The sequence below is a fragment of the Hippopotamus amphibius genome, chromosome 3 (genome assembly GCF_030028045.1).
Source record: "Hippopotamus amphibius kiboko isolate mHipAmp2 chromosome 3, mHipAmp2.hap2, whole genome shotgun sequence".
Classification (NCBI taxonomy): Eukaryota; Metazoa; Chordata; class Mammalia; order Artiodactyla; family Hippopotamidae; genus Hippopotamus; species Hippopotamus amphibius.
The window spans coordinates 156,346,603-156,368,554 of record NC_080188.1 but is presented as its reverse complement, the minus strand read 5'-3'; the positions used below and the strand labels follow the sequence as shown (position 1 = coordinate 156,368,554).

The window sequence follows — 21,952 nt, the reverse complement described above, 5'->3', positions numbered from 1 at the left end:
CAAAACATAACTTAATAGTCACGGGTTAAGAGGACCCTAGGAGAATGTTTTCATTTATTAAACTTGTCTCCCAAAGTAGATTAAGTGATTGAGCAAACAATAGCCAGATCTCTTCTCTCTTTAAAGAGGGATCCAGAATTTTTATATCCATTTCAACAGTCTGACGCCTTTATATAACTTTATTTAACTAGCTTTTTGGGTCTCCTGGGGAAGAAAGAATTGTAGAGTCATATAGCTAAGCCATGGTTTAGGAAAAGCCATGACTATTTCATTTCCAGAAACCACCAGCCTGTAAGTAAACATATCAAGACATTTGAAAATCTTCTACCTAGAGTCCAGAGTGGGATAGTGAGAGCCCAGGATATTTGTGTGATTACCATTTTTCTTCTTTTTAAATCTATGCATACATGAACCAGATAGATGAGTTAGGGGAAAAATGAGAAAAAAATCCCTGTGAATTATTTAGGTTAGGACACTGAAGTTTTTGGTAGGAAGATCCTCCCTTTAGCAACTTAATAGTAATTTAATTTTTTTTAAATTTTGAGATAATGATAGATTCATATGCAGTTGTAGGAAATCATACAGAGAGATCCCAAGCACCTTTACTCAATTTTTCCCATTGATAACATCTTGCAAAACTATAGTACAATATTAAAACCAGGATATTGACTTAGATACAAGCCACAATTTTGTTCAGATTTCTTGTTGTGTATGTATGTATGTATGTGTATTTAAATCTATGAAATTTTAATAGACTATTTTTAAGACCAGAAGGTACAGGGATTTAACATATACTCCCTACATTGACACATGCATAGCTTCCCACATTTTCAACATCCCCACCAGAGCCTGTGCATTTTTTACAACCAATGAATCTACGTTAATACATTATTATCACCCACAGTCCACAGTTTATATTAGGGTTCAGTCTTGTTATACATTCCATGGGTTTGAATAAATGTATAGTGACATGTATCCACCATTGTAGTATCACACAGAGTAGTTACACTGCCCTAAAATTCTTCTGAGGTCTACCTATTCATCTGTAACCCCCACCCCCAATCTCTGAAAATCACCTTTTTACTCCATAGTTTTGCCTTTTCCAGAATGTCATGTGAATGGAACCATACAGAATTTAGCCTTTGCAGATTGTTTTCTTTCATTTAATAAAATACATGTGTTTCCTCCATGTTTTTCTCATGGTTTGATAGTTCATTTCTGCTTTCAGAGTGGATTTACCATTTTACGTTCCTATCAACAATGTATGAGTGATCTAGTTTCTCAACATCCATGCTAGCATTTGGTATTGTCACTGTTTTTATTGTAGCCATGCAGATAGATGTGCAGTATTGTCCCATTGTTGTTTTAATTTGCATTTTCCTAATGGCTAATGAAGTTGAATATCTTTTTTCTGTGTTTATTTTCCATGTGTATATTCTCTTCAGTGAATTGTCTGTGTACTGGGTTAAACCCCACAACTTATGTCCACCTGAAACATCAGAATGTGACCTTATTTGGAAATAAGGTCTTTGCAGATGTCATATGTTAAGATGAGATCATACTGATTAGGTGTGCCCTGTCCACAATGACTGGTGTCCTCAGGAAGAAGAAGGAAATTTGGACACAAAGGGAAGACGATGTTATTACATACAGAGGCAAAGCCATGGGAGGATAGGGGCAGAGATTAGAGTTTTCAGGTATGCAATTAACACATTTCAGATATAGAATTCACATTTGATAAGTTCTTTTCTTTCAGTACTTGAAAGAAAGGTTGCTTCTCTTTCCTCTTGTCTCCGCATTTTCAGATAAGAAATCTACTGCCATTCCAATTGGTGTTCCCCTAGAGGTAATGTGTCCTTTCTCTCCGGTTGCTTTAAAGATTTTTTCCAAGGGAACTTATAATAACTTGTTGAAGCAATTTTATGATGGCTGCTTTAAAATCTTTAAAGTTCCAACATCTAATTCATCTTGGTATTGGCATCAGTTGATATTTTTCCTCAGTCAAGTTGTGATTTTCCCGGTTCTTGATGTGACACATGATTTTCTACTGTATCTTGAACATTTTGGATAAGATTCTTGATCTTAGGCAATCACCCTGATAGGTTAGTGTGTAGATTCTGGCCTACTTTTGTGGGATTTAGTTCCAATGGCCATTTTGTTTTCTGAGTCTTGCAAAGTTATTCTGGTCTGCTTCATTCTTCTGGCTCCCACTGAAATTCTCAATATATCTCTGCTGATGCTGCCTTTGCGAGTGAAGGTGCTTCCCTGGGCTGCCTGGTGTCACTAGGTGGGGAATGGGGGATGTTCAACTCTTGAGATGGAGAGTAAATTCTCTGGCCTGCTGTCTGGCTACCGGGTGAGGGTGAGTTTCCCACTTCATTTGCGTTGGTGTCACCAGGGGAGAGAAGCATCTATCCAGGCTGCCTTTTGCTGCTGGGTAGAAGACTAGGAGACATGAGTCTGGGGGCTTTTTCCCACTGTATGGAGAATCAAGAGACCCTGAGCCTGGTTCATCTTCTGCTGCTGGATTGGTGGTTCACACCATAAGTGTAGGGTCAAGAGACCCTGGTCCTGGTCTGTTTTCTGCTGCAGAGTGGAGGGCTGGGACACTGGGCCTTCTGGCATGCCTGGAGTCTTCCTGCTGCTATCTTGAAATCCAGGTCTCACCAACCAGGCTCTGCTGATGCTGCCATTGCAGGCAGAATAAGGCTCACTGCTTCTGGCTGGTGTGGAGCATGAGATATGTCAGCCCACACAGGTTTTGCTATTAACACAGCTGCTGGTGGACTGTGAGCTGCTGCTTCTCATGGGTGTGGGACATGGAAAGGATAGCCTTGCCCCATCCCCGATTTCTCCTCATGCTGCTAATTTAGGCAGATCAGGCCACCACTATTACCAAGTATGGGTCTCCCCACTACATCCCTGCTGAGCTTCGCCTTCCCCAGTCCTTTAGCAGGTGAGTAGGCTTCTCTCTCTCTCTGCTTGTTGACTGTTCTGGCTTACAGTCTTCTATAGCACCCATCCTGAGAGATAAAAAGAAAACCCAGGGAACTCACTGCAGGGTCATTCTTTAAGGTCTGGGGTCCTTAGCCAGTTCACTTTCTTTCTACATTTTATGGTTGTGTGTTGAACAATTTCTACGGCATTTAGTTATATGTAGAGAGAGAAGCAGGGAAAACTGAGTCTGGAACCAGAAGTTTAGTAACAGCTCTTTAAAAGCTGAGTACAAAAGTTAATACTTAGTCACTGTGAAAGACACAGAAAGTTCCAGTAATGGGAAAAAAATTACCTAAAATCTATATTACAACATAGTTAATGGTTTAGAGAAGTGTTTCTGTTTTATTTGCATGGAAATCACCAGGGGATCTTGTGAAAATATGATTCTGATTCAGTGGGTATGAAGATTCTGCATTTCTAACAAGCTTCCAGGAGATGCTGACTTTGCTGGTCTGTGTACCATACTTTGGGTCAAGAACTTAGAGAAAATTCTTTCAACTTCTTATATGAAGAGATATACATGTTAGATGGATGTCAGCTGTCAGGTATGTGTGGTTAAACTGAGCCAGGACCTATATTTCACAGCTGTGTGAGAGTCCTCTTCCATCCACATGACTTCTGTGTGTCTTAGGGCTTACTTCCCCACACTTCCCTCTGCTTGCACTTTCCTGGGTCTATCTCGGCTGCTACATTTTATCTAGCAGCCATGCCCAAGATGTTTGTGGGTTTATTCCCCAAATCCACTTGCTCAAAGCATTTGTTGTTTTGGGGAAGTTTTAGGGAGTATTGGGAAGTGAATGCCATTAGGCGTTTTATTCCATCCCTCATTTGTCTTTCTCCTCCTTCTTCTCTGGAATAACAAGAAACTTCCTCTCCTTGCCTTGCACAGAACAGACCCTTTGGGGTCTCACCTTCTTTAAATATAAAATCTATCCTAAAACTGTTTTCATTATATGCAATATTGTTGGGTAGGACACCTACATTTGCTTTTCAGATTTCCTTTTGGGGCCTTATTGAGACTGACAGTCCTGGGTTCTCTGTTTACCCCTACCTACCCGTCATGAGTTCTCAGACTGGTGAGTTTGGGAGAAGGAATAGAACATTTCATCTCAAACTTCTGCATCTTGCACCTCATTCCCACTCTTCATGCCTGCAGAGAGGATATATTCTGATTTATTCTCTGCTATGTGCTAAGGGGCCTCTCCTACCCCTGTGATGAGTGGGGGTGGGGATGGAATGGATGGGATGGATGGGGGAAACCTACAGCTTCCCACAGTTCTCAGCTGTGTCTGAGAACAGTAATTAGATTTAATTATGGAAATTTAGAAGTTAGTTCATTTAGCCCTAACCTAAAGTTATATTCTCTACTAATCTCTTTCAGCAATAAAGATACATTTTGAGCTTCATCTGTCTGATTCTTCAGTTGGTCCAGAAATTTGGTGGTAAAGATATATGTATTGTTTATTGAAATCCATCAACCCCTGGCAAATATATTATGATCAATCCCCAATATTTTTATTGGCAGAATAATATTCCATCACATAGGATGTTTTCCAACCTTTCCAAGCCTTTAGAGTCTAAAAGACTTCAAAAAGGAAGATTCATAAATTTGACTTCTTGACAAAAGTATTTGTCTAAATCGTGTTAAATGGTATAAATTTGTATCAATTTATACTGCTGCTAGGAGTTTATGTCAATGCCCATTCCCCTGAACTTCATCAATAGCAGCTGTACACAGGGATTTTTGTGTGCTTTATTTATTGCTGTATCTCCAGCTTCTAGAATAGTACCTATTCTTAGTATTTGTGGGCTTTGAATAAGTATTTTTGGATTGAATAAGTGGTCAAAATAGCATATTATTGTTATTTTCATTTGTATTAATTTTATTAATAGCAAGGCTAGACTCTTCCGCATATGTTGACAATTAGTACCTTTTCCTTTTGTTAATTGCCACTTTGTATCTTTTGATAATTTCTCTATTTAGGTGTTCATATTTTGTTAGTAAGGGCTTTTATATATTTTTGTGGTTTTTCATTTGTATTTATTATTTGTATATGTGTTCTTTTAACCTCTCTGTGGATTCTGCCCTTTGCTTGAAATGAACCCATTGACTTGGAGTGTTCCTAAATATGATATATATTTATTATTTTTTTATTTAGTTTTATTTAGGTGTCACATATGACATGCAATTCTTTGATCAATATGAAATTTATTGTGGTACATAAAATACGCTAGGTATTTAATGTAATTTAAAAATACTAGTTTGCTTACTGCTTGAAATGCTACATGATGCCCTCTTTTACAAATTTGGGTCTATTTCTGAACTTCCTATTCTACTCTTTTGAATTCTGTATCTTATAATGTATCATTATATTATACTTAAAATTGCTTTAACTTAACAATATGTTTTGAAGTAAAGATGTTGAAGAATTTAATAGTATAAACCGAAGCCTTTTTAATAGATTGGTTTTCAACTCTGTATTCTACAGTGAGAGAATGTACTGTTCTCTTTAATTCTATAGGTTATTCAAGGAAAGTAATTGATATAGTTGTTAGAAAATTTTCATGTAGGTAAATTCAATAAATTTGTTTTACATCCTGATTACAATGAACACGATCGCATTTTTATAAAATCAATTTCTAAAAGGAAAAAACAAAAATACCCTGTGTGCCCCTGACTTATATGAAGAAAGTGTAATATTTTCTTCCCTCTATTTTGCTACATGGATTAAGTTGTCTATTTTTTACCCTGCCAGGGTAACATCCATTAAAAATACACATGAATTTGTTTTCTCCATTTTTGGAGGTCAAGAATGAGACATTGACTATAGGTCTAGCCCTTTAAAGTTTTTTCTTAATTTCAAGATTTCTTGTTATAGTCTGTGAATTTAGATATAATTATGTTCTTAAATCCCCCTCTAAAGAAATAAACTTCCTTTACATTAATGAAACATCCATATTAAAAATAAATCATTTTATAACTTGTATCCTGAAATCTTGATGAACTATTTATTAGCTGTAATATGTTTGTGTGTGTCTGTGTGTGTGCGTGTGTGTGCATTCCTTAGTATTTTCTATACAAGATGTCATTTGGAAACAGAGGTTTTTGTTTTTGTTTTTGTTTCTTTTTGATTGAACTATAGTTGGCATACAATATTATATTAGTTTTAGATGTACAACAGTGATTTGACATATTATAAAATCTGTTTTGTCTAATGTAAGTATTGTTGCCCCAGCTTCCTTTTTGTTTACATTTGTGTGGAATATCTTTTTCTATCCTTTCATTTTCAGATTGTGTATATCTTTAGATTTGAAGTGAGTCTCTTGTAGATAGCATATATACGGGTATTGTTTTTTAAATCCATTCAGCCACACCATATCTATTTTTTTAATCGGGGTATAGTAGCTTTACAATATTGTATAGGTTTCTGTTGTACAACAAAGTGAATCTGCTATATGTATACATATATCCCCTCCCTCTTGGACCTCCCTCTCAACCCTCTCCATCGCACCCATCTAGATCATCACAGAGCACCGAGCTGAGCTCCCTGCACTATACTGCAGGTTCCCACTAGCCATTTATTTTACACATGGTAGTGTATTTATGTGAGTCCCAATCTCCCAATTCATCCCACCCCCGCTTCCTCCCCTGTCCACAGGTCTGTTCTCTCTGTCTGTGTTTCTATTGCTGCCCTGCTAATAGGTTCATCTGTACCATTTTTCTAGATTCCACATGTATGCGTTACTATATGATATTTGTTTTTCTCTTTCTGACTTACTTCACTCTGTATGACAGACTCTAAGTCCATCCACATCTCCACAAATGACCCAATTTCATTCCTTTTTATGGCTGAGTAATATTCCACTGTATATATGTACCATATCTTCTTTATCCATTCATCTGTCAATGGACATTTATGTTGCATAAACATAGTGCTACAGTGAACACTGGGGTGCACGTGCCTTTTTGAATTATGGTTTTCTCAGGGGATATGCATAGTAGTAGGATTGCTAGATCTTATGGATCTTATCTTAAAGTTTTATAAGGAAACTCCATACTGTTCTCCATAGTGGCTGTATCAATTAACATTCCCACCAACAGTGCAAGAGGGTTCCTTTTTCTCCACACCCTCTCTAGCATTTATTGTTTATAGATTTTTTGATGATGGCCATTCTGATTAGTGTGAGGTGATACCTCATTGTAATTTTGATCTGCATTTCTCTAATAATTAGTGATGCTGAGCATGTTTTCATGTGTCTCTTGGCCATCATATGCCTTCTTTGGAGAAATGTCTATCTAGGTCTTCTGCCCATTTTTTGATTGGGTTGTTTGTTGCTTGTTATTTTTTTTTTTTTTTTGATATTGAGCTTCATGAGCTGTTTGTGTATTTTATTTTTTATGTTTTTAAAGGTTTATTATTTATTTATTTACTTATTTTATTTTTGGCTGCATTGGGTCTTCATTGCTGTACATGGGCTTTCTCTAGTTGTGGCAAGCAGGGGCTACTCTTTGTTGTGGTGCACAGGCTTCTCATTGCAGTGGCTTCTCTTGTTGTGGAGCACAGGTTCTAGGTGTGCGGGCTTCAGTAGTTGTGTCTTGTGGGCTCTAGAGTGCAGGCTCAGTAGTTGTGGCGCACAGGCTTAGTTGCTCCACAGCATATGGGATCTTCCTGTCCCAAGGATTGAAACCGTGTCCCCTGCATTGGCAGGCAGATTCTTAACCACTGTGCCACCAGGGAAGCCCTGTTTGTGTATTTTAGAGATTAATCCCTTGTCAGTTGCTTCTTTTGCAAATATTTTTTTCCCATTCTGGGGGTTGTCTTTTCATCTTGTTTATGGTTCCTTTTGCTGTGCAAAAGCTTTTACGTTTAATTAGGTCCCATTTGTTTATTTTTGTTTTTATTTTCATTGAGGTGGGTCAAAAAAGATCTTGCTGTGGTTTATGTCAAAGAGTGTTTTTCTTATGTTTTCCTCTAAGAGTTTTATAGTATCTGGCCTTACATTTAGGTCTTTAATCCATTTTGAGTTTATTTTTGTATATGGTGTTATGGAGTGTTCTAATTTCATTCTTTTCCCAGCACCACTTATTGAAGAGACTATCTTTTCTCCATTGTACATTCTTGTCTCCTTTGTCATAGATTAGGTGACCCTAGGTGCGTGGCTTTATCTCTGGGCTTTCTATCCTGTTCCATTGATCTATATTTCTGTTTTTGTGCCAGTACCATACTATCTTGATTACTGTAGCTTTGTAGTATAATCCGAAGTCAGGAAGCCTGATTCCTCCAGCTTCATTTTTCTTTCCCACCATCGCTTTGACTATTTGGGGTCTTTTGTGTTTCCCTACAAATTTTAAAATGTTTTGTTCTAGTTCTGTGAAAAATGCCACTGGTAATCTGATAGGGATTGCATTGTATCTGTAGATTGCTTTGGGTAGTATAGTCATTTTCATAATATTGATTCTTCCAATTCAAGAACATTGTATCTTTTGATTATTTAGTTCATTTACATTTAAAGTAATTATTGATAGGTAAGTACTTATTGCCATATTGTTAATTGTTTTATGGTTGTTTTTGTAGTTTTCCTTTGTTTCTTATTTTCTTGTTCTCTTCCCTTGTGACTTAATGACTTTCTCTAGTCTTATGTCTGTGTTCTTTTCTCTTTATATTTTGTGTTATAGGTTTTCGGTTTGTAGTTACCATGGGAGTTACATATAGCAACCTATATATGTAGCAGCCTATTTTAATTTGATGGTTGCTTAAGTTGCAGCACATTCTAAAAGCACTGCATTTTTACTCCCATCCCCATTTTATGTTTTTGACACCATATTTTACTTCCTTTCATTTTGTGTCTTGCTTGACTAATTATTTTGCATATAGATGATTTTACTACCTTTGTCTTTTAACCTTCATACTAGCTTTATAGGTGGTAGATCCAACTACCTTAACTCTAAATTTGCCTTTAGTAGTGAGATTTTTTTCCCTTTCATAATTTTCTTGTTTCTGGTTATGGCCTTTTCTTTTTCATTTAAATAAGTTCCTTTAACATTTTTTGTAAGGTTGGTTTAATGGTGATGAACTTTTAGCTTTTGCTTGTCTGGGAAATGCCATCTCTCCGTCAATTCTGAATGATAATTTTGCTGGGTACAGTATTTTTGTAAGATTTTTTTTTCCTTTCAGTGCTTTGAAAATATTGTGCCAGTCCCCTCTAGCCTGTAAAGTTTCTGCTGAAAAAATCATTTGATAATCTTACGAGGGTTTCCTTGTATGTAACTTGTTTCTTTCGTGTTGCTTTTAAGATTCTCTCTGTATCTTTAACTTTTAACATTTTAATTGTAATGTGTCTTTGTGTTGAATCTCTTTGGCTTCATCTCGTTTGGGCCTCTCTGTGCTTTCTGGACTTGGATGTCTGTTTCCTTTGCCAGGTTAGGGAAGTTTTCAGCAATTGTATTTTCAAATAGGCTTTCTGTCCCTTTCTTTCTTTCTTCTCCTTCTGGACCCCCTATTATGCAAAATTAGTATGCTTGATGTTGTCTCAGAGGTTCCTTAAGCTCTTTTCATTTTTAATTCTTTTTTTCTTTTTGCTGTTCCAATTGGGCAATTTCCACTACTCTGTCTTCCAGATCACTGACCTGTTCTGCATCCTCTATTCTGTAATTGATTCCCTTTAATGTATTTTTCATTCCGGTTATTGTATTCTTCAGTTTTGATTGGTTATTGATTGTATTTTTTATCTCTTCGTTGAAGTTTTCATTCAAGTTCTCTGTTCATCCATTTTTCTCCTGAGTTTGATGAGCATCTTCATGACTATTACTTTGAACTCTTTACCTGGTAAATTGCTTATCTCCATTTTTTATAGTTCTTTTTCTGGGGTTTTGTCTTGTTTTTTCACTTGGAAGTTATTCCTTTATCTCCTATTTTGCCTAACTCTCTGTGTTTGTTTTACATATCAGGTACATCAGCTACATCTCCCAATCTTAAAAGAGTGGCCTTATGTAGATGGTGTCCTGTACAGCCCAGTGGCATAATCCCTCCTGGTCAACAGAGCCAGGTGCTCAAGGCTATCCCCTGCATGGGCCGCCTGTGTCCTGTTGTGTTTAGGCTATGACTTCTACAGACACACTGATAGGCAGGGCTGATTCCCAGCCCAGTTGTCTGTGAGGCCTGGTTGCAAATACTGTGGGCTTGCTGGTGGGCAGGGCTAGGCCCCCAGAATGTGAGCCACTTTGGAGGGGCACTGGTCCTGGCCAGAGCCATGCACCAGGTAGGATGGGGTGGGAGCTTCTTTAGAAGGACAGGTCAAGGTAGGTGGGTTGGTTCAGGCGGGTCCTTAGGGAACTGTTGGCGGGGGGGGGGGCACACAGTGTTACCTACGTTGATGGAGAGCAACAGAGAGGAAACTACTAGCACTGGGCCAGCTAAGTGGAAGGAGAAAAAAAATGGCACCCACCAGCACTTCCATCCCCTGGTATATGCCCTAAAGTTAGCCAATAAATCTCCTTCTCATAAAACCCACGCACTTTTTAAGCTGCTGCTCTGTCTGTGCTAGGACTCAGAGCAAGTGAGCCCTTCAAGAACAGAGTCTCCCACTGCCCTCAGGCTCCCCCAAACATAAGCCTGCTTATTTTCAAAGCCAGACACTATGGAGATCTGTCTTTCCGGTGCAGAAACCCCAGGCTGGGGAGCCCAATGTGGGGCTTAGACCCCTCACTCCTCAGAGGGGATCCCCATGGTTGTGATTTTCTTTTGGTTTGTGGGTCACTGCATTGGGGATGTGGGTTCTGACTAGACCACATCTCTTCCCCTCCTCTTCATCTCAATGTGGCCTTTATATTCCTTAGTTATAGAAAATCTGTTCTGCTTAGTCTTCAGGTCACTTTCAGAGATAGTTATTCTATACATAGTTGTAGTTTTGGTATGTCTGTGGGAGAAGGTGAGCTTAGGATTTTTCTACTCCATCATCTTGATCTGACCTCAAAACAGAGACTGTTTTAATTCTCCTTTCCAATCTGGATGCCTTTTATTTCTTTTTCTTGACTAATTGTCCTGGCTAGAACTTCCAGTGTAATGTTGAATAGCTGTGTGACACTTTCATATAAATGTGTGTGTGATGTTGTATACATGTGTATCTGTTTATGTGTGTGTGTGTGCTGTAGAAACATATTTCTTAGCTGTTGATCATGGTAAAATAAGTTTGAAAATCACAGTCCTAGAGAAACTTTTGCCCATATGCTCTAGGAGACATATAAATTTGTTTATATCAGGGATGCTCATAATAGCCAAAACAAAACAAAGCGAAACAAAAGGAAATAATCCAAATATCTAACAAAAAAAGAACAAAGAAATACATTCTATTGTTTACAAGAGAATACCATCCTAAATTAAAATGAATTAACCACAACCACATGGATGAATGTCAGAGACAAACAAATTAAATCAAAAGAAAGTTGCAGAGATGTGCATGTAAAATCATGTCCTTTATATAAAGTTCAAAATATGTATAACTAAAAATATTATGATTAGGACTATGTATGGGAGAAAATGGAAAAGAAATGCAAGAGATAAACAAAATTCAGGATGGTGGTTACTTTTGGAGAGGTTTTGGAGGTGAAGGAATGGAAATTGGGAAGAGCACACAGTCAGTGTCAAAGGTACTAGTGATGTTTATTAAGGTGCGTGGCATATGCATTGAAATTCATTTTATTGTTATTACTATTTTTTATGTTTCACTTATGTTATTTTGCATGTATTGTAAGTAAGCAATAAGTAATAAAAACAGAACAGAAGTTAAGATATAAGGTCTCCCTATTTCTTTCCTAAATTGGTTGTCTCCCCCAAGGTTAAGCCAAGAGTATGTCCACAGCAAGATTCCTGCACTGTGTACACCTCTGGAGAGGTATTATAACAATTAAGATTTGCCCATCTACCACATCTACTCCATCATCCCAAATAAACCACCCTTTCCTACTTTTTACTGATTCCAACATTTCTAGCCCTTTTTGCTTTGAGTTAAGAATATATGTGTGTTTGTTCCATTTACTTCTTTAGAATGCTGGTCCTTTTCATCTTGTGAATGCTTCATTTGGCTTTAGGTGCATTAATTTGGTGTGCAAAGACTATCCTCACTTCTCCATTTTCTAGCATGATACACGTTTTTCCTTTTTTTTTTTTCAAGTATTTGTTTAGTCATTGCAAGGGTAGTTAAATGCCTGGATTCAAGTCACCACCTCTACTTAGAAATCTTATCACTATGTTTTGAATGGACAGGTAGTTTGAGTCTCCTTTCTGAGAGTATTATTTAAAGACTAGTGTTACAATTCTAGAACTGTTATCCCAAACAATGCTACTGCCAACTCACCCTTTATTACAAAAATAATTAACAGTTGATCCGAACTGAATGTCTTTGTTGATTTCCATATTGCCATTTATGAGCTCTGGAAGAGATCCGCATGATTTACCTATGGGAAAGAAGCAGAATGTGGGGAATGGGTGTAGAATACTCTGAACTTTTGTTAATACATAAAGTCCCAACCTGGCTGTAGCTTACTGAAGAGCACTCGTAGTTCCACAGATTTGTCACCTTGGGGAAACTCACAAGAGTGCCTCAGGATCAGCCACGTACTAAGCACCACTTTCAAAAAGACCTTCCTTCCAGACCTGTCTCATCCCATATTGTTTTGCCTCTCAGAAAAATGTAAACTTTGTTTATTACTAAAACGTTTACTCTGTAATTCAACCAGTGTAAATTAAAAGTCTTAAAGTTTGGGATTCTCTTCCCACCTACATTTTTCTTTCCTTTCCTGAGTCATTCATTACTTAGTTTCAGTTGTAAAAATGGGACACGCCTAGTGAATGGAGATTTTCCCTCAATCATGCCTTGTGATGGTCATTTCTCATGAAATGAACGTGCAGTGAAGATGCTGGGAACTCAAAGCAGTAGGAAGATATGACCTACAAGAATAACTTTCAGATCTATTATACCTTAATCTCACATCTATTATACCTTAAGCAAAGTTACCAAGACATGTGTCTTTGTTTCAGAATTTGAACAATTGATCAGATCTTAAGGATTATTGACTCACACAGAAGACTCCTCAGTCCAGAGTTACTTACGTATACAGTTGCTTCCAGGCTTTGACCAAACAGAGTTTCGTAGGCAGGTGATAGAGAACCCTCTTCCATAGTAACCAAGGCGGCATTTATACTTCAAAGTTGTCCCAACAGGAAAATCATCTTTGTCAATCGGTTCTGTAGGCATGGCGAATGGAAGGTGCACTGGGACTTGGCATTGACCTGGAGAGCAAGACCACAGCAACATCAAAGTTAGTGAAGAAACTTTCTCTTTTTTTCTCCAATATGTTTCACGGACATAGCAGTAACCACCGTTGGAAGTCTGTTGCCAAGTCAGTTATTCAGCACAATGAAATTTCAGCACATTATTTGTAGACAAAACTCAATGACTATGAAAGAATATTTTATAAGTGCATATTTTAAATATTATACTCAGCTACTGCCCATTAAGGCCTCATAAGTTTAAGTAATAAAAATACCATTTAGAGTCAATCAGTATGTAATCAAGAAGCAATATCTGATGGAAAAATATCATTTTACTTCAGCTTTAGAAATCTCTTTTTTCTGTTTTGTTTTGTTTTTTAATCTCCTTGTTCCTCCCCATGCTCCCTATTAATTAACTCAGATAATGGAGAATAGATTGAGACCAATGAATTAACTGGTCAATTTTATTAGTCTTCAAAGAACCAACTTTTGGCTTTGCTGATTTACGTTTATCTTGATTTTATTTTTACTGCAATTTTCTTGAGTTTATTTGCTGTTCTTTTCTAAAAAAATAAATTTCTTGAGATAATTATTTAGACTTTGTTTACTTTCAGCTTTTCATAGTTTCTAAAAAAAGGCGTTCAGACTATCATTTTTATTCTAAGCATAGATTTAGCTGTTTAAACACATTAAACCTATGTATTATATATTTTTTTTCAGTGTAAATATTTGATAATGACCATTGTGGTTTCTTCGACTTAGAAGATGTTTTGCAGAATTTAAAAGGATTTGGGGAATGTTTTTAGCTGTATATTTATTATCAAGTTTTGAGATTGATTGAGTTTATTTCATGGCTCAGCATATCATCAACTAAGATAACTGTATGTGTATGTATTTGTAAAAAATGTGTGTCTGTGGTAGAGGGTGCACTGCCCTGGGTATATCAGTGAGGCACAATCTGTTCATCAGATTTGTTTAAATCTTCTACATACTTACTGACTTGGGGGGGTTCTGCTTATTCTACCAGATAATATTCCATCTATTGTACATTTGTCTTATTTTTCTAATTCTGTCCAATTTTTTACTTTTATACATTAATATATACACTTTTTTTTTTTCAAGGAGTAAGGGATTTAATACAAGGGAATACTTAGCCTTTAGAAAGACAGGAGGTAGTGGGGTCTCCAGGAGACTCTCAGATGAAGCTGCCTCCAGCATAGATGGTGGTTTACCAAAAAATCCTGTGGCTGCCAAAGCCCTCACTCCGCCCCCCCCACCCCCCCCGAGGAGCAGCACCACTTGGATGGTTTCTCTTCTGCCTCCAATCATTTGTGAGCACCCCTCCTGGGTAGGGTCTGACAAGGAGCCCTGCAGGCAGAGATTCTGGAGTGGTAGCTGAGTATATACACATTTTTAATATTTATAGTTAGGTACAGTGATGTACCTTTATATATTTTTATATATTTTAAAATTATATTTTCTAGTAGATAGACTCATTATTAGAACACATCTCTCTTTAGTAATAAATCTTGGCTCAAATTATATTTTGTCTACTTTGTAAGGCAAATAAGAAACAAACAAGTTTGTAGATTTAATCCTCAATATACCTAATTATTTTAAACATAAACACACAATTATAATTTAAAGACAAAGATTGTCATAATGCCACATTTATCACATTAGCCTTCTTTTGGTTAATTTTTGCATAGTGTGGTTTCCATCTTTTTATATTCATTCATTCTGTCTCTGAATATGTATATTATTTATTTTGTATGGGACACATACTTTTTAATTTTACTTTTTAAAAAAAAAAATATTTATTTATTTATTTATTTATTTATTTTGGCTGCATGTCATGGCTTGCGGGATCTTAGTTCCCTGACCAGGGATTAAACCTGGGTCCTAGAAGTGAAAACATGGAGTCCTAACCACTGGACAACCAAGGAATTCCCTATAGATTTTACTTTTAATCAGTTATGACAGAGGTTCCCAAAATTAGTTCACAGTGCTCTTAGGATCTTAGTAATTTTTTCATGTCAAAAAAGAAATACTTACAGTTTTATTTATTAAATAACTGGGCCCAAAAACTTAATAAGTCTTGTGCCCACTATAATTCTTTTTCTAAGAACTTTTATTGAGATATAATTGACATATAATAAAATGCATATATTTAAAGTGTACAATTTGATTTTTTTCTTAGTAATGTATATCATAATTCTTAATAATAGAACATTAAACACTGCTTAACTGCTCAAACCTTGGAATCAGATTATAAAGTGCCATCTAACTTCCTATTCCATTAATTTTCATTTGGTTACTTTTTCTTCATCACAGTCACTGCTGAAAACCCAGCTTTGCAAAGATTTGATGTCACCAAGTGGAACTCACTGCAATCTAATGTAATTGGGAGCTACTCTGAGGTAGCAGTTTGCAAAATATGTGAGAGAGATCAAGTATTACTGTGTTCCCAATGAAAATTTAAAATATTCCATAGGTCCCTTGTGAATTTATGATGGCCCCCAGGACACCTCAGCCCACAGTTTGGGAAACGCAGAGGATGACTCTCTTTGTATTTAAAGTGGAATTGTCTGTTTATGTTTAATACAATTGTTGATATCTTTGGGATTCAATTGATCATCTTACTCTTTGTTTTTTATTGTCCTATGTTTTCTATGTTCTTTATTCTCTTCTGTTTTGTCTTCTTGTTGATAACCAATTATACTTTTTATTTTACTCATTTCTTTTTATTAGATTACTATTAACATAATAATAATCTACTTTTATTGTTCCTTTAAAGATAATGTGCGTCCTTAACATAGTAGCAGGTAATGAACAATTATAACTTCCCCAACAATGCAAGAACCATAGAAAATGATAACTCCACTTACTTCCCACCTGTATTTTGTTCTATCATTATTATGTATTTAAATTCTACGTACATTTTAAACTAACACTGTCATCATCAATGTACACACTACAGACTGTTTGCTGGGCTATAACCATTTGCTGCTAACCTGGACCCTGATGGCAATGGACTCCCTCAGCTGACTCAGCTAAGATTTTGAAACTCTGTGTGGAAATATCTGGTAGGCTGGATAATGAGCTCCCCAAAACATCCATCCCTAATCTTTGGAAATTGTGAACGTTACCTAATACAGCAACAGGGCTTTGCAGATGTGATTCAGTTAAAAATCTTGAAATGGGACGATCATCCTGGATTATCTGGATAGGCCCTAAATTTGATCACAAACATCCTTATAGGAAGGAAGCAAAGGAACAAAGGAAACAGAAAAAGATCTGAAAATGGTACACTGCTGACTTTGAAAATAGAGAAAGGGGGCCATGAGCCAAAGGATGTAGGCTGCCTCTGGAAGATAGAAAGAGCAAGGAAACCTACTCTCCTTGAGCATCCAGAAAGAACATAACCCTGTGCCCGTCATAGATTTTGACCTCCAGAACTGCAAGAGAATAAATTTCTGTTGTTTTAAGTCACTGAGTTTGTCGTGATTTGTTGTAGCAGCAAAAAGAAACTAATACAAAAGATAATGACACATGGTGTTAAAAAGTTTGAATTTGTAGACACCTGTCCGTGAATCCAATGTCTTTTTCTTACTAGCTGTGAGGTTTTAGATGAGCTGCTTAAATTTCTCTGAGCCTCAGTTTCATCTTCATAAAGGTGATGATAATATTTACCTAATAATTTTGCTGGGAAGGTCAAAGATGCACAGCATTTTGTAGCATCTTATACATAGAAAGCACTTAATAAATTGTTGTGACAGTTTTCATCCACAGACAAAGCAAAATGCGAACAGGTAGATTCAAATATTCTGCAAAAGTGGGCATGCTCACTTTGCTTCCAATAGTTTATTTTCCGCCTAAGTGTACACAGCTAGTTTAGAATAAACTTGTCTTGCTGGAAAAGCCCTTTAGGACCTCAGTGACCAGTGATTTCAGAAGTTCTGAATGACTGTGTCCCAGATTCAGCCTGGGATTTAATCTCTGCAACCCATGAGTTCTACCATGGTTCTCACGGGACCACTGACAGACATGAGAATTCCTGAAGAAATTGGATCCAACTAGCCATTAGGCCTACATAGTTGCTAAGTTGTTTTTTTCCTGCTTAATGGCTCTAATCAGAATTAGGGGACTTAATCCGTGCACCTTACTTAAGCAAAGGATGGTGATCCAAGAAAGCTCATATTTCTTACTTATTTTTTTCTAATATTAGACAGTCTTATATCCATCACTACACATTCTCTTTATTAAATCAGAAGTTGTTCAGCAAGAATGCCCTTGCCTATATTTCTTTCCTCATCTTGTACCACTCCGTCCTCTGACGGAGCTATAGTCCTTCCCAGCTCCCACAACCTTTTTCCCCCCTTCTTTAAGATGTATGTTCTTTCTTCTGTCTGTGATATTCCCTCCAAGTGATTACTTTAACTTTCACACTTCTTTCAGGTCTCTGCTAAAATGCTGCTTCCTTATTGAAGCCTTCCCTGACCCTCCCACAGATTTTGAATCTGAACTACTTCCCTCTGCCCCACCCCATAATAATCTCTAATTAGACCCTTTACTTTTCCTTTTATATCACTTACTGTAAGTTGTTCTTTTTTATATTCGTGTGGTTTTAAAAATATCTGTTTTTCTCAGTAGATATGGGACGTGCATATTCGACATGTATAATATGAAGGCAAGAAACCCCGTGATTTTTGCTCCTCTAAACTAAGACCTAGCCCAGGAGCCTAGCACTCAATTATAAGCAGTCGGTGCATATTTGTTGCAATGAATAAATGAGTGAGTTACCTGCAAAACTTAAAAAAAAACGTTGAGTCCAGGCTTTATCCCTCAAAGCTCTGATTCAGTGGGTGTGGGTTACAGCCAAGGAAACTATCTTCTTAAAAAGCTTCACAGGTGATTTTGATAAATAGTAGTACTTTGAGAACCACTATGACAAACAGGAAAAAGCTACCAAGTAAAAAACAACTCCTGTGATTTCAAATGTTATGCTTTCACCTTTTCTCTAGTTGATATATGGGATGAATATAATTCTGATATTCGTCTCATCCATTGATGCTGGACAAGGGAAGAGATTCCAGATGGAGCTTGTACCAAAAGTTTTACCGGGAGAGGCTGAAGGCAAAGCTCACAAGGAAAAGACCGAGATCTAAAACAACAAAGCAAATGGAATGGACTATCTTGGAATGGCATTACTTTCCTTTGACTACCTAAAATTCTTACCTGAGTTCTGGGTATAGTATATGGAATAATTAAAAATGCAAATTTGGGTAATATCCCAAATAAAAAGGAATATATGAAACTTCACCTGAGAAAGCCTGATCTAGTTTCTTTTTTCTCCTTCATTGCCAATCCCTCAAATTATGGCTTGTTCCTATGATAAATATATTAATATGAACTCTGTAAACTCGAGATCTACCGTAGTTTATTAAAAAAAAAACTTTCCGTGTAGCTTAAGATACAGTAAACACAGTAAGTACACAATTTGATGGCTCTTGACATATGTATGCACCATGAAATGATCACTGCAATCCCAGACAACAAACGTTTCCATCACACTCCCTACAGTTTCCCAGTGTTTCTTTGTAATCCATCCATCTCGCTATTTTCTTCTCCACGTAACCTCCAACTTGCTTCCTCTTATACAGATTGATCTGACTTCTAGAATTTCATATAAACTGAATAACTCCGTTTGTACTTTTCATTTTTTTCTAGCTTTCACATAGCATAATTATTCTGAGAATCATCCAGATTGTTGCATACAAAAATTTCGGTGGTTTTGTCTTGTTTTGTTTGCTGAATAACATTCAGTTGCAAAAATACTCCTCAATTTAGTTTACTCTTTCAGCTGTTGAAGGACATGCGAATTGTTTCCAGGTGTTGGCTATTACAAATAAAGCCACTATAAAAATTCATGAACAAGTCTTTAGAGGACATATGCTTTCATTTCTCTTGAATAAATACCTAGGAGTAAAATGCTAGATACATGTGTGTTTAACTTTTTAAGAAATTGCCAAAACTCTGTTTCCAAAGTGGTTGTATCATTTTACCAATGAGCAATGTATAATAATTCCAGTTACTTCACCTTATAGCCAATAATTGGTATGATTAACTTTTAAATTTTTAGCCATTCCAGTGAGTGTATAGTGTCATCTCCTGGTGATTTTTGTCTTGGATGACACAGTTCACTTTGAAATACACCTGATTCAAAACTTCTACTCAAGGTAGGTTGATTTATTTTATAAGTACAAACTACCCTTTATTTCTTCCATGTCTGTTCAAACATGAGCTGTCAACCTGGAGTATGCTCTGCTTCCCATTCTGTATATTCTGCTTTTTATTGAAGGGACCTGAAAATGTTTTGTTTAAGTAACTCTATCAGTTAAAGAAAAAAAGAGCATGGACTTAAAAATTTTTTATATATTTTATATTTAAATATATTTATATATTTTATGATATATTAAATGCTATATTATTTGGTGTATTATATAATATTATGTAATACATACTTTAGTATAATGTATAATATACATTAGGTTTTCTATACGGAATAGTATAATATATACTTTGGTATAGTTTGGTATTAAATAATATATAATATTTAACATGCATATTATGTATTATATAGATTAATATTATATGTTATATATTATCCATGTATACAAACTATAAGAAGTTAATATTAGATACTAAATTATAATATATATTATATAACTTAATAAAGCTGTTATATATAATTATGTTTCTAATATATAATGTAATTATACATGCTATATTATATAACAACATAAATATAGCATAATGTTATGTTTTATAATATAACATAATTTATGTATATAAGACCATATGTTATATTAGAGAATATAACATAATTATATATATTAATTTATATGTAGTTATGTGTATTTAACTGTTAAATATATTTAAACATGTATATTTAATAGTTATGTATATACTAATATATATTATATATAAATAGAAAAAGAATATTATACAGATGAAAAACATTTTAAATGCTTTGCTACTCATGATGACAATATGATCATTAACATCTAAAGGGACAAAATGGAATCACAGTGAATTTCTCTGTTAACAATAGTGAATATAAGCTATATTTCAACTCGTCTTCTTGATACTGTCTACATTTTTTTGTTTTTGTCAACTTTTGGTCAGTTATCATTAAACTGACAGGGTTTCTTCCTATTAATGTCTGTGTGTGTGGAGGGAGTGTCAGCCATGCCATTCAATTGTTTGTGTGAGTTGGCCCTATTAGAACTGTCTTTATTTATTGTTTCTATGCAAGAAAAGTCTGAAGTTACTGGTCGAATTGTGAAGGTTATATTAGATAAAGCTAGGTAACACAAGCCACAAATCTACTTATCTGAGCATATGTAAACTGAAATAGATCACAAATTACAGAAAGCCAGCTAGAATGCCCCTCCTCTCTACCTTGCATCTTTCCCCACCAGGGTAACAGTGAGATCTGACCTGAGGATCAACTGAGGGCGTAAGAGTCAGCCATATGTTCAACACAGCCCTAGTAATGCTTAAGTAGTGTGCTAATTCTTACGTAAAATAAATATCCCTGTGAAACATCCTTTACATTTTTTGGGAGGGGGCGGGGGGTGATTCACTCCTCCAGTGCTCTTAAGCCATGCTTCTTCCACTCAGCTGAAGATCACTGGAGCGGAGATGTCTCCCTTTTCAATCACCACCCCCACGGCCTTCAGGCTCTTCTGTGACTTCTTTTAGTCATGATTCTGTAGAATCCCATGGGGATTTTCAGGTTATGAAACACTGTCACATACACTACCTCATCTGATTTTAAGATAGCAGAATGTCAATTATGTTTATTTTATACATGTGGACTCTCAAGATCAAGGATGTTAATTAACTTGCTGGGTCCAAGGCTGCCAGCTAGTACGTAGCAGAGGACTAGTGCTGTGTGCACTGTCAGCATTCCACCAGCGTTTTCTTTAGCTATATTACTTGGCAAGTAAATTACTAGATAGTTTAATTTAGGCTGTTTCACATTTTGAAACATCTTTTGTAATTAATAGTGCCTGGGATTGTACTATAATAATAACTTAATAAACCCGGACAAGCTACAACAGCATTCCAGTAAGAAGGGGGCTAGATACTCACAAAGTCCGCAAAAATTCTAAGCACAGGTTGTTTAATTTACTTGGCATGCGTCTCTTTTGAAAATAAAACTTTAGGTTTTATCCCATTTCTTCACCTGACAGATTCTTTTATGACATTAAAGGAGATAAAATATTAAAAACAATTTCTTTGGAAACTTGATTTCCCTTTTCCTCTTAGAAAAGAAAGTACAATCAAATAATGAATGCAAAATGTCTAGTGACAGCAAAGAATGAATTGAGTTGTCAAGAAGAGGCTGGCCAAAAAAAAAAGAAAAAGACTCTCACTTCAACCAAGACGTTGATATGAGTCTAAGCAACTAAGAAGACTTCTAGGAAAGCCAAAAATAAGAAGAGAACGGTTCTAATCTCTGTTTACTAACCTAAAGGAAGGAAAGGCTGATGCCACCTCAAATTTTCATGATGGCTATAATAGGTTTTGTTTTGTTCTAAGCAAATGAGTAAAATGTAACAATATGTAAACATCTCTACACTCCCCTTCTACCTGAAACCTTTACACTGAGGGTT

General features: G+C 36.1%; 1 protein-coding gene across 1 annotated transcript in view; it reads right to left on the bottom strand.

Annotated features, from left to right (window-relative positions):
* CR1 (complement C3b/C4b receptor 1 (Knops blood group)) overlaps positions 1-21,952 on the bottom strand; it is a 131,561-nt gene that overhangs the window by 108,794 nt on the left and 815 nt on the right. The window contains exons 2-3 of the mRNA XM_057727207.1: positions 13,107-13,286; positions 12,352-12,451 (exon numbers count right to left, since the gene is read on the bottom strand). Coding sequence (XP_057583190.1) covers positions 12,352-12,451; positions 13,107-13,286 — 280 coding nt within the window. The remainder of the gene's footprint in view (positions 1-12,351; positions 12,452-13,106; positions 13,287-21,952) is intronic.